General features: G+C 46.2%; 1 protein-coding gene across 1 annotated transcript in view; it reads left to right on the forward strand.

Annotated features, from left to right (window-relative positions):
- Positions 1-1,017: 1,017 nt before the first annotated feature.
- The window catches only part of GLB1L2 (galactosidase beta 1 like 2), a 31,816-nt gene continuing 8,684 nt past the window's right edge, over positions 1,018-24,149 (forward strand). The window contains exons 1-8 of the mRNA XM_069949066.1: positions 1,018-1,183; positions 15,570-15,767; positions 16,447-16,515; positions 17,920-18,015; positions 18,749-18,857; positions 19,416-19,508; positions 21,420-21,501; positions 23,731-23,795. Of these exons, the coding sequence (XP_069805167.1) occupies positions 1,113-1,183; positions 15,570-15,767; positions 16,447-16,515; positions 17,920-18,015; positions 18,749-18,857; positions 19,416-19,508; positions 21,420-21,501; positions 23,731-23,795 (783 nt within the window). The 5' untranslated portion in view covers positions 1,018-1,112. The remainder of the gene's footprint in view (positions 1,184-15,569; positions 15,768-16,446; positions 16,516-17,919; positions 18,016-18,748; positions 18,858-19,415; positions 19,509-21,419; positions 21,502-23,730; positions 23,796-24,149) is intronic.

Consider the following 24,149-nt stretch of genomic DNA (forward strand, 5'->3'; position numbering starts at 1 on the left):
GGGGTGCTCTGGTTTCCATTAGTAGTGCCTGGCTGGTATTGTTATTAGGGATACCCTGAATATTGGGGGTCCTCTCCTTAGCAGTATTTAGGGGGGTGCTCTGGCTTCCATTAGTAGTGCCTGGCTGGTATTGTTATTACGGATAGCCTGAATATTGGGGTCTTCTCAGCAGTATTTAGGGGGTGCTCTGGCTTCCATTAGTAGTGTCTGGCTGGTATTGTTATTACGGATAGCCTGAATATTGGGGTCCTCTCCTTGGCAGTATTTAGGGGGGTGCTCTGGCTTCCATTAGTAGTGTCTGGCAGGTATTGTTATTAGGGATACCCTGAATATTTGGGTCCTCTGCTCAGCAGTATTTAGGGGGTGCTCTGGTTTCCATTAGTAGTGCCTGGCTGGTATTGTTATTAAGGATACTCTGAATATTGGGGGTCCTCTCCTTAGCAGTATTTAGGGGGTGCTCTGGCTTCCATTAGTAGTGCCTGGCTGGTATTGTTATTAGGGATACCCTGAATATTGGGGTCCTCTCAGCAGTATTTAGGGGGGTGCTCTGGCTTCCATTAGTAGTGCCTGGCTGGTATTGTTAGGGTTGCTTTGAATATTGGGGGTCTCTCCTCAGCAGTAATCAGGGGGCACTCCGGCTTCAGCTAGTTCTGTCTGTCTGACAGTATTATTAGGGGGATACACTCCTCTCCTTCCTATGGCTTGCACTAGTAATGTCTAGACTGGGGGGTGGTAGGTTAGGCTATTATGGTGCTTCTCTCTGACAGCCCTATTGTCATGTATCGCTCAGTGACAGACAGCAGCAGCCTGAGGCGCCATCTCCCGCTGGGTACTGGTATTTATAGCCTCAGGCTGAGGACATGGCACACATCCCTGATTGACAGACACAGCGGGGCGTCCCGAGCTTCTTTTCACCAATCAAATCGGCGCTTTCATTAGAGGAGCCAATCACAGTCCCCGCCACTGCTTTGTAGAGGCGGGGACTATGTATCCAATCGTCGAGCAGCTGTGACAGGAGCGCTTGGAGTTGCCATAGTAACCAGGAAGTGGTGGCGGACGGGGCTTGCAGCAGCTGATGCTGGCCGGGCTGAGAGGACGGAGGGAGCGGAGAGATGAGGCGGGAGCAGCGGCGGAGGCTGACGGCGGTGTGTCTGCTGCTGCTGGTGGCCTTCCTGGTTCTCAGGTAACGCTGCAGCCGGTGGCGCTGCCTCCCAGTCCCCGGGGGCCATAGCCTGCAGTGTAGTGACAATAACAACCCCCACTGTGCTCTGCTAGTGTAATGGTGTGTATGTGAGTGTACCGTAAAGGTCCGTGTCCCCAACTGCTGCAAAACTACAACTCCCAACATGCCCTGCCGCCAAGTGTGGTCTACAGCAGTGTTCTCCACACATTGGGGTTCTCCAGGTGATGCAAAACTACAACTCCCATCATGCTGGAAATGGCTGGAGAGCCACAGGATGGGTAACACATAGGTGCTTATAAATGGCTGCGAGAAGCTAAGCCCCCTCACCCATATGTGGGAGACCCCCCCCTCTCATCCTCATCCATATATATGTGGGACCCCCCCTCATCCTCATCCATATATATGTGGGAGACCCCCCCCCCTCCTCCTCATCCATATATATGTGGGAGACCCCCCCCCCCCCTCCTCCTCATCCATATATATGTGGGACCCCCCCTCATCCTCATCCATATATATGTGGGACCCCCCCCCCTCCTCATCCATATATATGTGGGAGACCCCTCCTCCTCATCCATATATATGTGGGAGCCCCCCCCCCCCTCCTCATCCATATATATGTGTTATATGTGGGAGACCCCCCTCCTCATCCATATATATGTGGGAGACCCCTCCAATCCATATATATTTGGGAGACACCCCCCTCCTCATCCATATATATGTGGGAGACCCCCCTCCTCATCCATATATATGTGGGAGCCCCCCCCCCAATCCATATATATTTGGGAGACACCCACCTCCTCATCCATATATTTGTGTTATATGTGGGAGACCCCCCCCCCACTCCTCCTCATCCATATATATGTGGGAGACCCCCCCTCCTCATCCATATATATGTGGGAGACCCCCCCCCCCTCCTCATCCATATATATGTGTTATATGTGGGAGACCCCCCTCCTCATCCATATATATGTGGGAGACCCCCCCAATCCATATATATTTGGGAGACACCCACCTCCTCTTCCATATATATGTGGGAGACCCCTCCTCCTCATCCATATATATGTGTTATATGTGGGAGACCCCCCCCCCCCCTTCCAGTACAGTCACCTGTAGACTCATAAGAGTCCAGAAATACTAAAATCCATCTATACTTGACCCTTCTATACAAACTGCTTGGATAAAGGGGGCCTCCTACTCCGAGCAGTGTATTCAGGGGGTGACATCAGGCTAGATGGGCTGTAACCACTTTGGCTCTCTTCTTACATGTTTTCTTCCCCAATGCTGGGGATGCCACTCATGGGGGGGCTCCGCAGTGATCTGAGGTCAGGAGCCACATCTGGGGGATGGCAGAGTGGTTAGAAGTACAAACGGGATAGTGGGGACATCCACAGACCTATATAAACTGGTTGGCATTCGCTGACCGGCACAGTGTTGTTTAGCGTAGGGAATCAGAAGACCTGCACGTGGTACATGAGGCAATATGGTTTGATCAAATTATATACTAACTTCTAATGTTGGTTTTTAATGTAGCTGAACAAGCTTTAGTATCAACCATGGTTGAGATGTGCAGCAATTTCTGCCTCTCCAGGCTTGTGCAGTATATAAACTGTATACCTCCTCTGCAGTGGCTGCTCAGTCCCAATGTTTTTAAGTTGCAAGCAGAGCTGTGGAGTCGGAAAAATGTACCGAAATCTTTGAAAGTTCTTTAATTGAATTCTCATATGAATTTTATGAATGTTTCTCAGTAGTATATTTTATGGTCTATGAATCTAAGGACCTGAAAACCATTTTCTCACATGCACTGGCCCTTTTAGATGAGGGTGGTCAGAGAAAAGTCGGAGGTCACTATTGGGCAGTTTATTTCTGAGCAGGAAGAGTCCATTGTGTTTTTCTTCAGTGTGCTATGGCTGCTGCAGGCTGTGCATGTGTATGCTATGGCTGCTGCTGGCTGTGTGTGTGTGTATGCTATGGATGCTGCTGGCTGTGTGTATGCTCTGGCTGCAGCAGGTTGTGTGTGTGTGTGTATGCATGCTATGGCTGCTGCAGGCTGTGCATGTGTATGCTATGGCTGCTGCAGGCTGTGTGTGTATGCATGCTATGGCTGCTGCAGGCTGTGCATGTGTATGCTATGGCTGCTGCAGGCTGTGCATGTGTATGCTATGGCTGCTGCTGGCTGTGTGTGTGTGTATGCTATGGCTGCTGCTGGCTGTGTGTGTGTGTATGCTATGGATGCTGCTGGCTGTGTGTATGCTATTGCTGCAGCAGGCTGTGTGTAGGCACGAACGGTGTAAACACAAAACCACCACAATAAAAAGAAAATGATTTTATTTTCAACTTCACCGCGCAAATGTTTTTTTCTGGTTTTGCAGCATATTTTATGCAAAAATGTAGTCTGCCCTTGTAAGGTGCAATAAAATAAGGGCTCATATGGCTCTGTAGGTAAGAAAATACCAAGTGCTATGGCCTTTTAAACATGAGGATGAAAAAATTGAAAGCGCAAAAATGAAATTTGGTTCCGTCCTTAAGGGGTTAATTGCTACATTAAAGAATGGAGGACATGCAGCATTCCATTGTATTCTGCACATTCTCCATTATTCTTTCTGCATTCCTCCGTCGGGTCAGAGAGGAGGGGAAGGGACTCAATGCACGGCAGCTTGTAGAGGTCAAACCGCAGCTCAGGACCCAGAAGCCTTGTGCTGCCTGTGCTGTGCATTCTGTTCCCTCTCTACCCAGTGCCCCCTCCTCCCCATAGTGCTGCCTGTGCTGTGCATTCTGTGCCCTCTCTTCCCAGTGCCCCCCTCCTCCCCATGGTGCTACCTGTGCTGTGCGTTCTGTGCCCTCTCTTCCCAGTGTCCCCCTCCTCCCCATAGTGCTGCCTGTGCTGTGCATTCTGTGCCCTCTCTTCCCAGTGCCCCCCTCCTCCCCATAGTGCTGCCTGTGCTGTGCATTCTGTGCCCTCTCTTCCCAGTGCCCCCCTCCTCCCCATGGTGCTACCTGTTCTGTGCCTTCTCTTCCCAGTGCCCCCCTCCTCCCCATAGTGCTGCCTGTGCTGTGCATTCTGTGCCCTCTCTTCCCAGTGCCCCCTCCTCCCCATAGTGCTGCCTGTGCTGTGCATTCTGTGCCCTCTTTTCCCAGTGCCCCCCTCCTCCCCATGGTGCTGCCTGTGCTGCGCATCTGTGCCCTTTTTTTCCAGTGCCCGCAGCCCCATGATGGATGAAGAAGGTCTGACGGGTGAAAACATTGCCTGCATGGCACACCCAGCACAGAGGTCAGTGTGTTGTATGACTGTGTATTTTGTGTATAAATGTGTGAGTCTGTATGCAAGTGGTGTGTTTGTTTGCAGGTGTATCTCTATCTGTCTTTGCCTATCTATGCTATTGTATTTGTAAGGAGTAGGAAGGTGTATTTTGGGGTAGGGTCACTTGTGGCTTATCTGCTGGGAGATGCAATGGATTTATTTTCCCTTTTGATTTCTATGGGGAAGTCACAATATGCAATAAATCCTTGGTGCTGCACTTTTTCCTGTAGAAACACTGTATACCCACAGTCACATCTGCTGATAATGCACATGGTCCAGATTTATCAGTGTGTCTAAGGGTGTCTTTACACAGAGAGATGTATCTGACAGATTTTTGAAGCCAAAGCCAGGAATTGAGTTGAAAAGAGGAAAAGTCTCAGTCCTTGGGACTGTAATTAATAGCTACTGCGTCTGCAACATTACCATAAATGTCTATACCTAGAGTTAAATTACCAATATGGCTCTGCTGCATCTTAAATGAAATTCAGGTCTGCTACATCTGTTTGGCTTAGACAAATTCAGCAGCATAATATACCTATTGCTCTTCAACTTCTTAAGGGTGCGTTCACACATAACGCGTCCACTGCCGATCCTTCAATGTCACTTTCAACGAGATTACATCCAGCTGCGAGTATGTAAAAGGCAGCCCCCTTAGCCCCCGCGGCCCGGTGCAAACATTACACTTAACCAGTCCTCACTCCGTCCTGCTTTGGGGGTTCCTGGCATCTGGACGTCCTGCTCAGCCAATCACTGCACTCCTCCGCCACCAGAGTAGTCACGGTCCTGGGTGGCTTGCAGCGCTGTAATCACAGCCCTCTGGGCGTAATGAAAAGTGCTGTACGCTGTGACGTCACCCAGGGGCTGGCATTGCATGTCGGCAGCGCGTTGTCGTCTTTATCCGCCGTGTGTGCGCAGTACAGCAGGAGAAGCCACTGCTGTACTACGCCGCGCAGTACAGCAGTGTCTTCACCCGCTGTACTGCTCATGCGTGGCGGAGTGAAGACGTCGGCACGCTGCCGACATGCAGTGTCGGCCCCCAGGTGACGTCACTGTGTACAGCGCTTTCCATGACGCCCAGAGGGGTGTGACTACAGTGCTGCAACCCACCCTGGACCGTGACTACATGGAGGAGCCACTGCCCAGGTGACTACTTGGAGGGAATTAGCATACAGTGCGTGTCTTCATAAAAGTTAGGTTCCAGATTCATTAAGCCGGGGACACAGGTTACAGGGTTGTGTTTGGGAAGCGTGCTGGGTGATGTACCAGCATGTTTCCTTAGCTGTATTGCCGTTTTTGGCTTGATTGGTTCCCTTCAACCCCACTGTCACTGTGATTGTGACGATCTGTCATCATGGGGAGGACCAGGCTGCTGATAGCTACCGTTCCTCATCCTCTATGAAGTAAGCTCAACCCCTGAGCTTGCTCCATAGAGTCCCAGACCCTTTGGCATACCGATACATCATGGGTCCTTAAGGGGTTAAAACACATTTGGTCACACATGGAGATTAGATTACTACCTCCACTATGCACTAAAATGCAATGGATGGTGAGGGTTGTAATTGAATTGTCATGTGAGCCTAAATGTGTGAAGAGGCCAACTCCCCTGCTCTCATTGTCCAGTATGTAGACCACCAGTGCATTGCTGATCCCTGGACCTGACTACTAGACCTACTGTATTGTGAAGTCTACTTCTAGTTGTGCATTTTTTAAATATAATTCAGGGTTGAATTCCGCACCAGATTATGTTTTTGAGCGGTCGGCCCTGCACACATTGTAAAACCTGTCAGTCAAAACCTTGTAATTCTTTCACAGCCGAGTACATGTAAGTTGGGGTGATATCTGTCAGACACCTAAAAGAATGTATACAGGTATGTGGTGGGAATTACAATACAGGGGAGCGGCAGGAGTTGCTTCTCTCTATTAATGTGTACATTAGAATCCATAGTAGCCTCACGCGTTTCGGGTCATATGACCAGCCAGCGTCCTCACCTAACAGCGCTCTATTATGTGCTCCTTGTTGCACCAAGCTGTGGGTATGTCTGGTATTATATTATGGTATTTGTTCACCATTGTTTGCTATGTGTCGGTAATATATTACAGCCACTCCTGTAATCTGTCAGGAGAATCGGGTGACAGCTGCATGTTAAAGGGATCCTCCAGACAATGTTAGCGTGAGGTCAGTGCAACAAAGTGCCAGCAAAGGGGTGAAGTGCCCGCACCATTCATGAGACCAAACCTCCATATACATACAATGTACAGTCTGCTGCTGTATTGTTACCAATGGCAGAGATCCCTGCGGTAGTGTCTGATGTGTGTGCTTGTGTTGTCTGGGGGGGGGGGGACACGTCGCATGCTGATGCAGTGACCCCTGTATGAACAGTTTATGATGTCACCGGTCCAGGCTTAGGTCTCCTGCTGTCGTAGTCACGCACCACGCGCCCAGTAGAAGTCTATATAGTCTGGATTTGCAATCTGGGCTCCTAATGTCCTGACTTTTTGGAATCCTGGTCATGTGTATTTGACAAGTGGGATGTGGCAGATCCTTGTCCCCCCATTGTGGGGTCCATGTATGGGGGTCCCTGTTCTCATCCCCTTCCCATGGTCTCCATTCTCTCACTTCTCCAAAGCCGCCTAACATCTTGTAAAAACTAAATAGTTGTTTCATGCCATGCAAATACAGGAGGAGACATTTGCATCCGGATTTCTTTTTTATTGAAAATTTCCATGTGGCCCTTAACCCCTCAGTGTCTGAGCTGTTATTGATCAAGTTATTTTCCCTCATTTTCGCATCACATTGTAGATTAATAGGTCTTGTATTTTTTATCATGGATATTGCCATATTGGACTTGTCGTTCTCCCAAGACTGGTTTAATTTTGTTTCATAATTTTACATAACTTATTGACTAACTTGTGTGTAGTGGTAGTTCGGCGTCTTCCCAGTTATGGTCTATGGTAAAGGACAAAGTCACACATAGAAATGTCTGTGTCTGTTCTCACAATGTGGTGTGCTTGGCAGCAGCCGCCCGTCCCTCCCCTGCCCTCCGGTTACCTATTTTCCAGCCTTTGTTTGTTATAGTATTTTCTCTGTCAGGCAGCACCAGCTCTGCTGCATCTGGCATCCCTCCCTACGGAGCATACTCCTCCCTGGGGGGACACAGACTCATCTCTCCACCTGAGAAGTTCTCGGCCTCCTGCTCCCTCTATAATGGCATCCTTGGGAATAAGAGTTTTTATCTTGTGATTTTCTTTATGCCCTGAGAGGAGCGGATGACGTACGGCCGCCATTACAGCTGGGCCCTGATATATGGCTTCATTCTGTACACTGGATCTTTACAAGGTGCGATCCCAGGAGGCCTGACACACTCCTTATACATGATATTTAGTGTTACATGTCAGCGTACTCACCTCCCCCCTTATTCCACTTCTGTCATTCTAGCTGATACGAACCTGTAATCTCTGTTCAGCCTGAGCTCCCTGGTTCCTGAATAGAATATCAGAACCTCCATTGGTTCAGTTCCACGGAAGGGACGTGTCCCTTTTTTTTTTTTTTTAGCCCTACAATGTATTTACATTACTGCCATGTGCGCCATGCTGTCATTAGTAGGTAGCAGGGGCCGCCTAGCTAGGTGGTGATTGGTGCACTTATGAAAATGTGACTGTGTCTGGTTTATTTCTCATAGTCCTATAGGTCGTCCAAACACGGCTCCACTGGTTGATGCCGAAATTGTGCTGCGCTAAGCTGAGAGAAACAACTGCTGGCACAGCAGAGACAACCGCGTCATCGCAAGATGGTGCTGAGCCAAGAGATGCAGAGAAAGAGGTTGTAAGCTCTATACCTACTACATATCGTATAAGACACACCTGACTATAAGACGCACCCGTGGTTTAGACAACTTAAAATGGGGGGGGGGGGTTAATGTTAATAAACTTCCCTGGTGGTCTAAGGCAGTGAAAGGTTTAATGCAGTGAAGTGATTAAAGTTTATTTAAATGCCGCTGAAAGGCCACTTTAACACCCTCCATGACAGTACCTTATACCTGCACATACACAGCTCTGCTGCATGCATCATACACGCACTGGGCTCTGTTATGTCATACACACTCGGCTCTGCTGCATCATACACGCACTGGGCTCTGTTATGTCATACACACTCAGCTCTGCTGCATCATACACGCACTGGGCTCTGTTATGTCATACACACTCAGCTCTGCTGCATTATACACGCACTGGGCTCTGTTATGTCATACACACTCGGCTCTGCTGCATCATACACGCACTGGGCTCTGTTATGTCATACACACTCGGCTCTGCTGCATCATACACGCACTGGGCTCTGTTATGTCATACACACTCAGCTCTGCTGCATCATACACACACACTGGGCTCTGTTATGTCATACACACTCGGCTCTGCTGCATCATACACGCACTGGGCTCTGTTATGTCATACACACTCGGCTCTGCTGCATCATACACGCACTGGGCTCTGTTATGTCATACACACTCGGCTCTGCTGCATCATACACGCACTGGGCTCTGTTATGTCATACACACTCGGCTCTGCTGCATCATACACACACACTGGGCTCTGTTATGTCATACACACTCGGCTCTGCTGCATCATACACGCACTGGGCTCTGTTATGTCATACACACTCGGCTCTGCTGCATCATACACACACACTGGGCTCTGTTATGTCATACACACTCGGCTCTGCTGCATCATACACGCACTGGGCTCTGTTATGTCATACACACTCGGCTCTGCTGCATCATACACGCACTGGGCTCTGTTATGTCATACACACTCGGCTCTGCTGCATCATACACACACTGGGCTCTGTTATGTCATACACACTCAGCTCTGCTGCATCATACACGCATTGGGCTCTGTTATGTCATACACACTCAGCTCTCCTACATCATATACACACACTGGGCTCTGTCATGTCATACACGCTCTGCTCTGCTCTGCTGCATCATACAAATCCAGCTCTGCTAGTTCAAAACACGCAACTCTGCTACATAAACATTCTCAGACACACACACAGTGCTACTACACCAATATACAGTCACACTCACCTCTACTGCATTCCCATTCACGCACAGCTCTGCTACATACATACATACATACATACATACATACATACATACATACATACATAAAGACACACATACAGATTGTTCCTATAGAGAGCCTGTCTCCCAGTCATGTGACTATGCACAATGTCCTGCAGATCCCTCAGCTTCGTTCTGGGTAAGTTCCTAAGGGGCCTCTACGTGCAGGAATCTGAGGGATATGAGGCACACCACAGTCAGACTCCCCTCCTGCCCGGCAGGAGAAGGGAGGGGACTGTCCAGCTTTCAGTAGCTGCACAGTTCACCCAGCAGTTGGACACATCAGCAATCTGCCCGGCCATTAGGGAAGCAGTCAGAGTGATCTGATACTGCCAGGCCGCCCTGTGTACAGAACATAAGACGCAGGCACTTTTTAGCAAGATATTTATGTCTAAAAAGTGCATCTTGGACTGGGTTCGCACAGTTTTTGCAGTCCATTTAACATGTACGTTTTCTGGGGGGGGAGAATGGCTGCAATTGTGTGCAATCCATTTGTATCCGTTTTTTCATTCCGTTATAAAAAAGATGGTTTAAAAAGGATGCGTCCATTTATTTTTTTTATACACAAAAACATGGTTGCCCATGTTTTTGTGTATGTTAAAAGAAACCATTTAATAGCGGATACGTTAAATGCACTAAAAAATCGCAGTGTGAACCCAGCCTTATAAAGCGAAAAATACAGTACATATCAGCCAGACAACACTATTAGACAATAAATACATATTATGTGTAAATACATAATAAAATATGTTTCTCTTTAATACTATACACATATTATGCATTTATTTTGTAATAATGGGTATTTATCTATGCAATCACTTATATTCCCGCTTGTGGGTGTATAGTTGTGGATTTATGTATAAAATCCTGGCTACTGCTTGTGGTCCGATCAGTGCCCGAGATTTCCTGTATGTTGGCGGTGGATGTAAAATGACCAGCTACATATCTGCCAAGAGTTTACATGAAAACGCTAGATAATGGGATATATTTATCCTTCCCTGTGTCGGGTTAGTGAAGAGAGACATGGCAGAACACGATCCGTCCCTTGATCCTTCTCCTCCGTACCCACGAGGCTCCGCTCTCATTATTTCCTCAGTTCCGGCGCTTGGACTAATTGTGCTGCGTCTGTCGGAAACTTAATAATGACAGGATGATGGATAAATCGCCTCTGTAGAGCAATATATATATAATATATATATATATAACCCTTCCTGTATATGGTGATCACCGTCACCCACACTGGGGATGAGTCACACATCTCATTTTATGCAATGACGACTTCTAAGCCATAGAACAGAACAGGGACGACCCCCCCCCCATGTGAAAAAGCGTCAACCAGGATGACAACGTTTTATAATAAACTTATTATCCCCAGAATTATCTGTCAGGATCTGCTCAGACCTCATGACATTATTACTGAGAATAGTGCTTAAAGGGCAATTCCATAAGATCCTTAATGTGTCATTTGCACCATGGGCTAAAGGTCAATGCTGTGTTGTAACAAGACTGATAGCCCACCCCCCCCCCTGCTCCTTGTATATGAAGGTGACAGCGGTCTAAAAGAATCAGCATGTTAAAGGGGTTATCCGGCGCTACAAAAACATGGCCACTTTTCCCCCTCTCATGTCTCCACTTCAGGTGTGGTTTGCAATTAAAGGGGTTATCCAGCGCTACAAAAACATGGCCACTCTTCCCCCTACTGTTGTCTCCAGTTCAGGTGCGGTTTGCAATTAAGCTCCATTTACTTCAATGGAACTAAGTTTCAAAACCCCACCCAAACTGGAGACAACAGTAGGGGGAAAGGGGCCATGTTTTTGTAGCGCTGGATAACCCCTTTAAGCTTCATTTACTTCAATGAATCTGAGTTCCAAACCCCACCCAATCTGGAGACTAGAGAGGGGGAAAAGTGGCCATGTTTATGCAGCGCTGGATAACCCCTTTTAAAGGGGTTATCCAGTGCAACAAAAACATGGCCACTTTCTTCCAGAGACAGTGCAGTTTGCAATTAAGCTCAATTTACTTTAATAGAACGAAGTTGCAAAACCTGGCCCAGAACTGGAGACAACAGTGGTGCTGTCTCTGGAAGAAAGTGGCCATGTTTTTGTAGTCCTGGATAACAATCTACTCCCACAATGCGCAGCGTATGAATTCAGCTTTGTTTGTGAAAGGTGGAGAAAGGGTCGTGTCACTCAAACGTATGAGGAAAGAAGAACGTTTACAGAGTTACTTAACTTGTTCTACAGATGAAGAGATAAGTTCACAGATGTAGAGATGAGTTCTCTGCGGAATCTATTGGCGCTATACAAATAAATCTTATTACATTGTGCTCACTACCTCATACCCTCTCACTACCTCATACCTTCTCACACACCCTCATACCCTCTCACACACCCTCATACCCCCTCACACACCCTTATACCCTCTCACACACCCTTATACCCTCTCACTACCTCATACCCTCTCACTACCTCATACCCTCTCACTACCTCATACCCTCTCACACACCCTTATACCCTCTCACTACCTTATACCCTCTCACACACCCTCATATCCTCTCACACACCCTCATACCCTCTCACACACCCTTATAATCTCTCACACACCCTTATACTCTCTTACACACCCTCATATCCTCTCACACTACCTCATACCCTCTCACACACCCTTATACCCTGTCACTACCTTATACCCTGTCACTACCTTATACCCTGTCACTACCTTATACCCTCTCACACACCCTTATACTCTCTCACACACCCTTATACTCTCTCACACACCCTCATATCCTCTCACACACCCTCATACCCTCTCACACACCCTCATACCCTCTCACACACCCTCATACCCTCTCACACACCCTCATATCCTCTCACACACCCTCATATCCTCTCACACATCCTCATACCCTCTCACACATCCTTATACCCTCTCACACACCCTTATACCCTCTCACACACCCTTATACCCTCTCACTACCTTATACCCTCTCACACACCCTCATATCCTCACACACCCTCATACCCCCTCACACACCCTCATACCCCCTCACACACTCTCATACCCCCTCACACACCCTTATACCCTCTCACACACCCTTATACCCTCTCACTACCTTATATCCTCTCACACACCCTCATACCCTCTCACACACCCTCATACCCTCTCACACACCCTCATACCCTCTCACACACCCTCATACCCTCTCACACACCCTTATACCATCTCACACACCCTCATACCCTCTCACACACCCTCTTACCCTCTCACTACCTCATAACCTCTCACACTACCTCATACCCTCTCACACTACCTCATACCCTCTCACACTACCTCATACCCTCTCACACACCCTCATACCCTCTTACACTACCTCATACCCTCTCACACACCCTCATACCCTCTCACACACCCTCTTACCCTCTCACACTACCTCATACCCTCTCACACTGCCTCATACCCTCTCACTGATTGTAAGATTGATAGCGCCTGCGGGGTCTGGGGGGGCCCTTTAGGGTCTGGTCCTGTGACAATGGGGTTGCAGGGCCATTCCGTGGCCCCTTTCTCTGCTTGCGCACGCTTTGCGGGGATTGTGTTTGCTGACCGGCACAGTGATGTTTTTTGGTTAGGGACTCATGTGTATCAGAAGACCTGCACGTGGTACATGAGGCAATATGGTTTGGCCAAATTATATACTAACTTCTGATGTTGGTTTTAAATGTAGCTGAATAAGCTTTCGTGTCAGCCATGGGTGCGATGTGCAGCCATTTCTGTCTTGTTGGCTTGTGCATATTGTAAGATTGATAGGACAGTAATGCTGATTCACATCTGTCTTCTTTATAATGCTTCCCTATAAATTGGCAAGGTATCTAGACCACAGAGCCGTTCAAGTGAATGGGATCAGCTGCAGTACCCTGCACAGACACATGGCTAGGAGGAGCACCACTGTGACTGTATACTCTTGTTTGCCCCCTCTTCCTCCTTGTGTTGTGGCGATTCTGGCAGTTTTGTGCTTCTTGTATTATATTCATAAAGAATCACTAGCTAATAGATGAGGCTGGTGGGGCTGTGATCTGTGTTGTATATTGTGTAATACTCACTAATGGGGAATGCACACGTCTCCTCTCCCTCATTGCCTCTTGTTTTTCCAGCCCATTTGTCTTAAAGCCAGATCATTGAGTATTATCTGGTCGTTCCCTATATAATAATAATAACAACGTTTAATGGAAGGTTCAGTAAATCTCTAATAGAATTTGTGCTTTTATTTAAAGCTAGGCCATGTAGGTCCATTACTTGTCACAGCTGAGGGTTTTGTAAGGGTGTATCCAGTCTCTTCATTGTCCTCACGGCTCTTAACAAATACACAAGACAAATCTCCCTCCTGTTTCCAATGGAAATGTCAATATGTAAGCCGCATATTAAGATGACTGTCTGTTCGCATCGGGGCTGAGCCTTGCTAAAAATCTGTATGTGGGTCCTGTGATCATGTTACAAAAGTGTTTTTTTTTCACATTTGACCTGAATTTAGGAATCTAGAAATATACATGTTCACAATGCAATAGGAGTACATCCCCAGGTTTCCTGCCTATAGGTGTGCAGTTATGTCGGTAACATCAAGCAGCTATTGGGAGGAGAACTGGGGGCATGGTTTTCAAGAAAACTGGAGGTATTTCAACTTTAAAAAGCATATATCATTAGAAAAAAAACGCCTGACATGTCACAGGTTGGGGTCTAAGTGTTCAGACTGCGACTGATCAGGAGACTTCGCTCATCGCTTTCTTTCTTGGCTCTGTGTCACGTGACCTGGATGGACGCATAACGTAAGTCTATAGAGCTGTCTTGCTGACACAGAGAAGGGAGTAGAAAGCGCGGCAGCATGATCATCTCCCCACTGAATCTGCTGATCGGTCGCAGTCTGAACACTCAGACGACAGCCCATCAAAACGTTTGACATGTCAAAAGTTTTTTCTAATGAGGGGTACTCTTTAGAGATTCCTAGTCATGGGTTCCTGTCCATTAACAAAAGCAGATGTTGGCTATAGAGAGTGGGCCAGAGGACCAGGGACATCTGTGCATTACATGGGCCACCTATTGGTTTAGATGATAATCGTGTAATACCTCATTTTCCCTGCGGAGGTGCTGTAGGAAAATGGAATACTTACTGACAGATTCATCCATAGATTACAGCTGATCACTGGGGTCCCATTTAAGGGGTTAAACGTAGCCTATGATTCCTGCTTTGTTAAAACTGTGTGTAGTTGCACACCCCACAGTGTGGACAGTTGAGGTCTTTCTGGGGCCTGTTGGTCAGGGTGATGAGGCACATGGTGCTGTTTGTTTCCGCCTGCACCCTGGAGGTCGTTCATCGCACTACTGCTGAAATGTGCAAAACACTTCCCTGCTGTACAAGACTAGATACATATAGAGAGATCATAGGGCTGTGTATACATTTAGTATATATGGACAGTAGGCTTTATACTGCATATGGTGGGTTTGAGCCTTAATATGATGTTGTCTTATTAGATCAGATGTTACTATGTGTATATATTAGAACACAGTCCTGTTGCTTTATTAATGGCTGGAAGGACCCTATAGACTATAGAGGAGTCAACTCTGGTGATACTCACAGCCTTGGACGTTGACTTCTAAGATAAGAAGAGCATTGAGCAGAGTCCACCTTGTTCCTGCTCTCTGCTCAGAGGTTAGAGGAGATATACCCTGTATATAGGAGGTGATATCTGCTGTATGCACTCACTTTCTGGCCATATACACAGCACAGTGTATATCAGGAGAGACCCTGTGGAGGACCCAGGCGGAGTGTTTTACAGTGGGAGAGTCCTTCCAGCAGCACAGAGTATGTCAGGAGAGGTGTATGCTATTGTGGGATGTTACAGAGTAGGAGGAGTAAGGTGCACAGAGTATTTCAGGTAGCAGTCTGTTCCTGATCCCTAACCTGGTTTCTTCTCCCCCACAGGCCTCGTCTCCTGGATTCCTTCTCGATCAGGATGTGGAGCCGCCATAAAGGTCTGCAGGCAGAGAACGGACAGTTCTCATTGGATGGGGAGCCGCTGAGGATTCTGGGAGGCTCTATGCACTATTTCCGAGTCCCCAAAGAATACTGGAAGGATCGCATGATGAAAATGAAGGCCTGCGGACTGAACACACTCACAACGTATGTACCAGGAGATAGAGGATAGTAGGGTACACCCTGACCACTCTGTATAGGGGGTGCAGCCACTGAGATGCCTGCAAAGTGTCACCTGATGCTGCCCAGTCTCTCATCCCTTCAGTCCACTTCTCATAAATGTCCCCCTATATCTTTTAGAGCCTTCATGTGTTTGTTTTATTCTGTCATGTACTTTACCCTTTAAATATTTTTAGCAATCTCCTCCTTTCGCAACCCAAGAAAAGCTGTGTAGTTTGTGCAGCAGTTTAACTCCACCCCCATCAGTCATGTGACCAAACAGCTGAGCTCCCATAATGCACTGCTGTCTGGGAATGGGAAACCAGAAAAGTTCTGTAGCTTTGGTTGTGAACGGAGAAGCATCATAATACGTGAAAGGGAATGTTTACTTCATTGAGACAGTGTCAGTCTACATACGTGTTCCCAATCTATGTCTATGTGTTCCCAACTTATGTTCTGTTGCAAAGCTACTACTCCCAGCATGTTGGATTTCAGGTCATGCTGAAAATACTAAAATACTGATCTAGATTAGTTATAACTCTAGTATATCACATGGCATATACATGACCCTATCCATCCTCTGAGATATTTTCCCCTTTGCTGGTACTGTATGATGTAACTTGGTGATGTGGTGGATGAGTAATTGTTAACCCTTCATGTAACCTAGATATGTACCATGGAATTTACACGAACCGCGAAGGGGCAAGTTTGACTTCTCTGGAAATCTAGACCTTAGGTAATGTCACCTCTACATACATCTGTAGGCATGGCAGGGCCCTTATAAAACCCTTATGTCTCATCTGTAGTTGTTGTGCCATTTACTGCTCCCTGGTATCGTCCATTTCAGCTTGGGGAGGCACTGACTGTAAGATAAGTGAACACTGTCTGATGCCCCATCAGCCATTTCAGTATGAGAAGGCATTGGCTGTAAAGACCCTATTACATGGGGTGAATATTTGTCAAATCAGGCAGATTTCGCTCCATTTAATAGGGCCACTAATGGCCATCAGCTGATCTCTCAATTCTGACCTTTTAAAAGATAGTCTATTAATGGATGCACATCTCCCCACATTCTAACGGCAATCTGGCCGCAGAGCATTGACTGTCTAATATCAAGCCATGTAATAGGCCCAGTAAACAAGCACCGATCTAGCAGATCTTTGCTCGTTTACAATATTGATCGGGCCTTCATTGGCCTATGTAATAGGACTCTAAGGGTGGTATTACACGGGCCGATGGGGGCCCGATAATACCTGTAAACGAGCAGCGATCTGCTAGATCGTCGCTCCTATACTGGGCCTATTACACGGCCCGATAATGGTTAAACAAGGGCTGCAGGGACATCGTTACCGATGTCCTTGCAGCCCTTGTTTAAACTACATACATTACCTATCCACGTTCTAGGGCTGCTACTGCGGTCCGCTTCTTCACAGGTCCCGCGCGCTCTAACGTCAGAGTGGCCTGTCAGCTGACAGGCCGTGGCGGTCCCGGCCTGTGATTGGCCGGGCGGCCTGTCAGCTGACAGGCCACTCTGCAGCTAGAGCGCGCAGGACCCAGGGAGAAGAAGACCGCAGCATCAGCCCTGGAACGTGGATAGGTAATGTATATCGTCTGTCGTCGGCCGCGCACCACTATTACAAGTAGCGGTGCGCGGTCGGCGCTCGACGAAAATAGGTCCAAACCTATATCAACGATCAGCCGATCGGCTGATCAGTCATCGGCTGATCGTTGTATTTATTACATGTTGTATTTATTACGTGTAATAGTACCCTAACCCTTTTCGTACCTCAGCCAATGAAGTACTGACACAAGCCTTAGCAAAAGAACACCAGCCCTGCCATCTTTGAATAAACAAGATCCACCTTGACCATTAGTGTGTTAGTGTGGTTACTCTGTGCCCGCTATAAACTTTATAACTGTTAATTCGGAACAGACAGCACTTGCATCCATATCATATTTACTATCATTCGCTTCCTGTTGTCAGCCATTACAACCACCCATATTGCACTAGCATTTACTCCAGCTTTAAACTCCGCACATCATATTTTTTATGTGGCAGCGACTTGTCTCTGTCTTCTCTCTGCTGTCTGTATCTGTGTTTCATCCTAAATAAGTAACCTGTCCCCTCTGCCTTCTGCAGCGCTTATTTGGACATAGCCTCTGAAGTGGGATTATGGGTCATTTTACGTCCAGGACCATATATCTGTGCGGAGTGGGATCTCGGGGGTCTGCCGAGGTGAGTTCATGCACCTTACACTGAGGCTGGAAAATTGCCTCTTACCTCCCTTAGCAGTAACGCTTCTCATGCATTGTTGTGCACGGTTCCATCAGCCACATGATACCCCCCGGAGGGATCCTGCCTCCCTTGGCCACTGTGTACTCTATGTTCCCTGTTTATATAACTATTGTCTTATGAAGCTATTTATCACCACTGCAATACTGATAAAGAGACACAGCAGGCGGGTGAGGCTGGGGTGGAACGGACTTTAGGGCTTGGGAGATGTTTGGTCTCTTCATATTCTATATGATCATTCCTTATGTAAGTCCAGAGCATCATGTATGATCCCAACCAGAGTTTACAAATTTTTAATAGACGTTATGTTTGAATTCCTCACCATTTGTACGATCTCTGCTTGCTGTTTATGAATGGAATAAATACAGTTCTGTGTTGAGCAAGTTCTGCCTATAGCCGACTGTTATAGTTTATAGCTGACTACAACTGCATCTAGTCCTTTCCTGTCCTGATAGTGTGCCACAATGTGTCAGTGCAGGTAATATGTATAAGCAGATGATTGTCCACTCTTAGATGGGAGATATACTGTATTAGAATATATGATTATTTTTTATGTGGATTTCGGCACATACTCTATTGAATGGATGCACAATGAATCACATTTTCAGGACCTCTTCTCATATGATGTACACAGACCCTGTGTCCTATAAACCTTTACACTGTCTGTATCTCACAGCTGGTTACTACGGGACAAGGACATGCAGCTGAGAACGACCTACAAAGGCTTTGCTGAGGCCACCGAGGCTTACTTTGATGAACTCCTCCCCAAAGTGGTCAGACATCAGGTGAGGTCCATGGCTAAATACACATTTGTCATCTTACTGAGCCATCATGCAGTGGATAAAAGTAGGGTGTTTTTGGAGGTCTGGGATATGAGACAAAGTTTTAGCCTCTGGATGTGAACAAGCAAGCAGCGTTGAGGTTATAGAATCAGACACTTAAAACATTTGTTCCCAGGCCACACCTATTTGCAATTTTAATGTATATAGGCATGATGGTGGGGGGGTTGGGGTCTCAGGACCACGCTCTAGCAATAGCTGTGGAGGAATTATTTTAAATATGGCTGCACATTGAATTTCATTGGCATCCTGTTACTTTCCCCCATAGCTTCCCCTCATAATAACAAGTCCTTATCAAGGGTCCAACCAGCTGAACCCTTATTGGGCATCTGTTGATATTCAGCACTAATCAGATTGGTGGTGGTAACCTTATTTACATTGATGACTATTTTTCTGGTATATCGGCTATAGAATGATCCATTTACTCAGGTCAGTGACTATAACGAAGTTTCAGTGTATTTATTGTGCATGTAAATTTATAACGCTTTTCTCTAATTACCCCAGTATACCAAAGGGGGCGCAATTATCGCAGTGCAAGTGGAGAACGAGTATGGTTCATATGCCAAGGATGCCAACTACATGGAGTTCATAAAGACAGTAAGTGCATCCTTCTTACATCATCGTGTCTACCTTAGATGGAAACTGACAGCACAGATATGCATATCCTTGCTGCCAGTTACCTACAGAGCAGACATCCTGTAAGTGCCTTTCAGCTCTGTGATCCTACATCTTCTTAAAGGGATCCTTTCACCCGGGACGCGGGCGCGAAGCCCGTCTGACCCCCCCAATGCAGCCCCGGATACTTACCCTTTGCTGCAAGTCCCGCTCCTGGAACTGGTCCCGGGACGGAGGTATCGACGCCCGAAGCTGAGCGCACGCTGTATGCTAAGTACCCGAGATGAGTCCAATGCGCATAGAGAGTGACTGGAGCCGAAATTCTCTATGGGCTTCGGACTCCTCTCTGCAGCGCGAGCGCACCGCTTCCGCCGGTTATATTTTTGTCCCGGGACTGGCTCCAGGAGTGGGACTTGCAGGAAAGGGTAATTATCTGGGGCTGCATCGGGGGGTCGGGTAGGCTTTGTGCCCGCGTCCCGGGTGACAGGTTTCCTTTAAGAAATCATTTTTATTTTGAGCTGACACAGAGGCGGGTCTGTGCCCACCTGCCCTCCGGACACCACTGTCTGTCTCCATTTTAATTTCACATCTGTAATTTTTACCGAAATAAAATTAAAGAGGCAGTGTCACAAAAATCTTTTTTTAAGAAATCAACAGGGTTGTGATCACAAGAAGTTTTGCAGTATACTCTCTTTATTTGTTATTCTTAATTTTTCTATGTTGAAATCAATGTTATACATATAGCCACTAGAAGTCTCTCTTCACTGCAGATGCGTACAGCTGCTGCTCATCCACATTTAGTAGCAGAAAATCCTAAGGGTGCTCGCATTATATGGTCAGCTCTCCTGTCACAAAGCACAAAGGACTGGGACTTTCTGTGTTGGTCCTTTTTTTTTTTTTGAACAGAGAAGAGGCCAAACATCGTCACGGAGGGAGCATGGACCGCCGTTTGGCCATATGTATAACGTTGATTTAAACATAGAAAACTAGTGAGTACACTATAAATCCTTTTTGCGATCACAACCTCTTCAAAGGTAACCTTTAAAGGGGTTGTCCAGTGAAAATCTTTCAAATCAGCTGGTGCCAGAAAGTTATATGGATTTGTAATTTACTTCTATTAAAAAATTTCAAGTCCTGCAGGAAATGTTTTATTTTCAGTCTGACACAGTGCTCTCTGCTGACATCTCTGGCAGAGACAGGAATTCTGTCTCTGTTTTTTATGAATCCCAATAGAAAACTTCTCCTGCTCTGGACAGTTCTTGTCTCGGCCACAGATGTCAGTAGAGAGCGCTGTGTCAGACTAAAATAAAACATCACTTCCTGCAGGACATACAGCAGCTAATATGTATGAGAAGACTTGGAGATTTTTTTAATAGAAGTAAATTACAAATCTATATAACTTTCTGCCACCGGTTGATTTGAAAGGAAAAGATTTTTGCCGGACAACCCCTTTAAGTGCCCAGGACTTCTTTTTAGCTTTGCTTTAGACAAAAAATAAGTCTGAAAAAAACTGTTGGGCACATATCCTGGATAAACAAATATGTTCTTATTCACTGACGGCAAACAATTGTCTTGAAAATGAATTGACGAATTGAAGCATAAAGTATAATGGAAAGATGTAGAACTTTTCATCTATACACGGATTAAACATTGTGAGCCTAAAACCGCAGAAACCCTTGCTGTATTCCCATTTCCTCTGTAGATCCTCTCATTCCTCTTGTGTTATGTGGATATAGACCCAGGGGATTGGGAAGTGGAGGATTACCCCTTTAAACAGGCCTCGTAATTACCTCCCAGTGTTTGTGTTCAGACTGGCGTCATCCATTGCTTATAGTGAATATTAGCTGGTGATGGGTTTTCTTTACTTTAAACATAAGTTCACTGTCGCTCCAGGCTCTGCTACGTCGTGGAATTGTAGAACTGTTACTGACCTCCGATAACAAAGATGGGATCAGCTCTGGCAGTATGGAAGGAGGTAGGTCCATTGGACTCATTACTGGCCAGTGAGATGTCTGCTTCTATACATTTTATTACAGTTCTGATTGTGCTAAATTCACAAGCTATCCTGACCATCACTGGACCTTGGTGTTGCTCTGTGGGGCAGAGAGTTACATGCTATCACTTCTGATATGGGGAGAATTGTTGTAGTCATCAAATTTAATGTTATGTAAGGAATTTGGTTTCCCTGCATCTCCTTTTTCCTGTTTGCCTCCTCCTGGCTGTCGGTCATTTTGGAGGATTCTGCAGCCAGAGGAGAGAGTGGGATGCTGGATCACAAAGCAGCGCACTAGGTATGTATGCACTGCTTGTGTGGTCTAGAAACTGACAGCACGGGTATGTGCATATACGTGCTGTCACTTTACCTGTGTGTTGTCACTTTTACATGGGTTGATTATCGGCCGAAGTAGTGTCAATGGCAATGTTCCTGACCAATAGTCGCCCTGTGTAAAAGACCCTTTACTCTAACTTAGAGTGCGGCTTGGCTTCCTCCTTGTTGTAATCTACGTTACTACTTACTAAGTATTCTGCACTGCCCCTGACATTAAAGGAGAAGTTCGGGCTGTGACTTTTTTTTTTTTCTTCAAAGGAGCCAGGGAGGAGGTGACTGAACATAACAACATGCGCTTACCTCCCCGCTCTCCTCCACTTCGGTTCCCGATCCCCTGGCCGCTTCCTGGTCTGAGCGGGGACCTGGGTCGCGACGTGTCAGGCCTGCTTAGCCAATCAGCGGCTGTAGCGGGGTCTAGAGTCTGGATAGAGTTACTTTGTAGGAATTATATATAAGTGTCAATATGTTTAGCAAATGGGCCACTGTGTTTGAAGATATACACAAAAAACTAATATACACAAAATATCCTCCAGGGATGGGCTACTATGTGACAAGTTGTGTGGCGGGATTGGGGGAACCTCTTTTAGGTTGCTATTTATGGGTTTACCCTAGCACCTGACAGTCCACTGGTCTGCCCAAAATGCCACCAACCATCTACGCAGCTGACACGGGATCTGATCCTACCCCACCACTCATTACTTCTGGTCCGGACTAGTTGCCTTTGTACACACCAAGTTGCAGATTCAGATCCTATTCACTCTTTGGCCCCTCATTTTCACTTTCGACTCTGTAAAGGTTGCCCTTACCCTTCATGCTTTTCTCCTGGAAGCCAAGAGACATATCCTACAGCAGCCAGTTCCATCTATGACCCAGGTTCCTCTTCAGATGTAGCATTATGTATACCTAGATGGGTTTTGGAGTGCTAAAGGATAGAAATCCAGCACTCCAAAGTTTTTTTTAACGAAATGGGAGGGTTTTTTGGTCCGATTTCTTACTGATCAAGAAATTGTCACTATAAAGGGGTTGCGTCACTATAAAGGGGTTGCGTCATGAAGAAAACTAGGTCTGTAGTGATGCATTATGTTAAATGAAACATATTCCAAATAACATTTTTTACAATATATCATTTAAGAGATCTAGACTAATCCCCCATGTGCTGCTTAGTGTCATAACCCTGATACTCTTGGTAATGACCCTCCAGGCATCCACTTTCTTGGGACGCAAATACTCAGTTCATTCGACAGTCACATGATCTGTCTGATTGGTCCTGGCACTTGGTTTTCACTTCACATTCAACAAGGGGGATTGTGGGAAAATGTCTACTGCTTCAGCGCAACAGCAGAAAGGAGACCTGGAAGCAATCATATGCATAGCGAGAAAAAATAGTACAGGGATGTAAGCTTCTTTTTATATATATATATATATATATATATATATATATATATATATATATATATATATATATATATATATATATATATATATATATCTCATATATCGTACCTGGTTGGATTATTAGGTCACTTGAAAATCACTGACCAGTAAACTCAATTTCCTACCCTGCATCTGTGGTGGACAGAAAGGGTTGGGGAAAGTTTTGGGAGTCATGTGTTCCTTTGGTCCTTTGGCTAACATTTACCTTGCATTGTGCATCATGATTAACCTTGTCTCAAACGTCTACATTTTCTTATGTACAGTTTAACTACGTGTTGCAACTTTCCTTCCTACTATTTTAAATGACTTGCTTATAAAAAATGAAAAGAAAAAACTACAACTGATGTCATGTATGGTGAGAGTTGTAGTTCGGGAGAGATATGTGTAGATGTATTACTTACTAGTGACTCTTGGGATTAACTTAGTTTTTCTCTTGCACAGTCCTGGCCACCATCAATTTCCAGAAGATTGAGCCCATCCTGTTCACATATCTAGAGTCTATCCAGGTAAGGCGTACGTGTCAGCTGCTGCTTTGTCTGAAATGCTGTTTGTCCACGCTTAGACGCCTCACACCTATAACTGACTGCATATAGTCACCAAGATACGGATATTCTGCAAACACTGACTGACGATACGGCTGACCTCCGAGTATTTACCCAGTGCTGCAGAGATGTGAGATCTGACAACGGCAGCAAATGTTAACAGCCAGTCAGGGATCAGCTATAAAACATGTACTCCATTATGTAACTATTGGAATTTTATTCAGTTCTTTTTATATTACCATGAAGTTTTCCTGTAGTAAACACTTAGTGCGACATTTACTATTGAGTCTAAAACGTGCGATTTTTCTACAGAGTATT

The sequence above is a fragment of the Dendropsophus ebraccatus genome, chromosome 12 (genome assembly GCF_027789765.1).
Source record: "Dendropsophus ebraccatus isolate aDenEbr1 chromosome 12, aDenEbr1.pat, whole genome shotgun sequence".
NCBI classification, from domain to species: domain Eukaryota; kingdom Metazoa; phylum Chordata; class Amphibia; order Anura; family Hylidae; genus Dendropsophus; species Dendropsophus ebraccatus.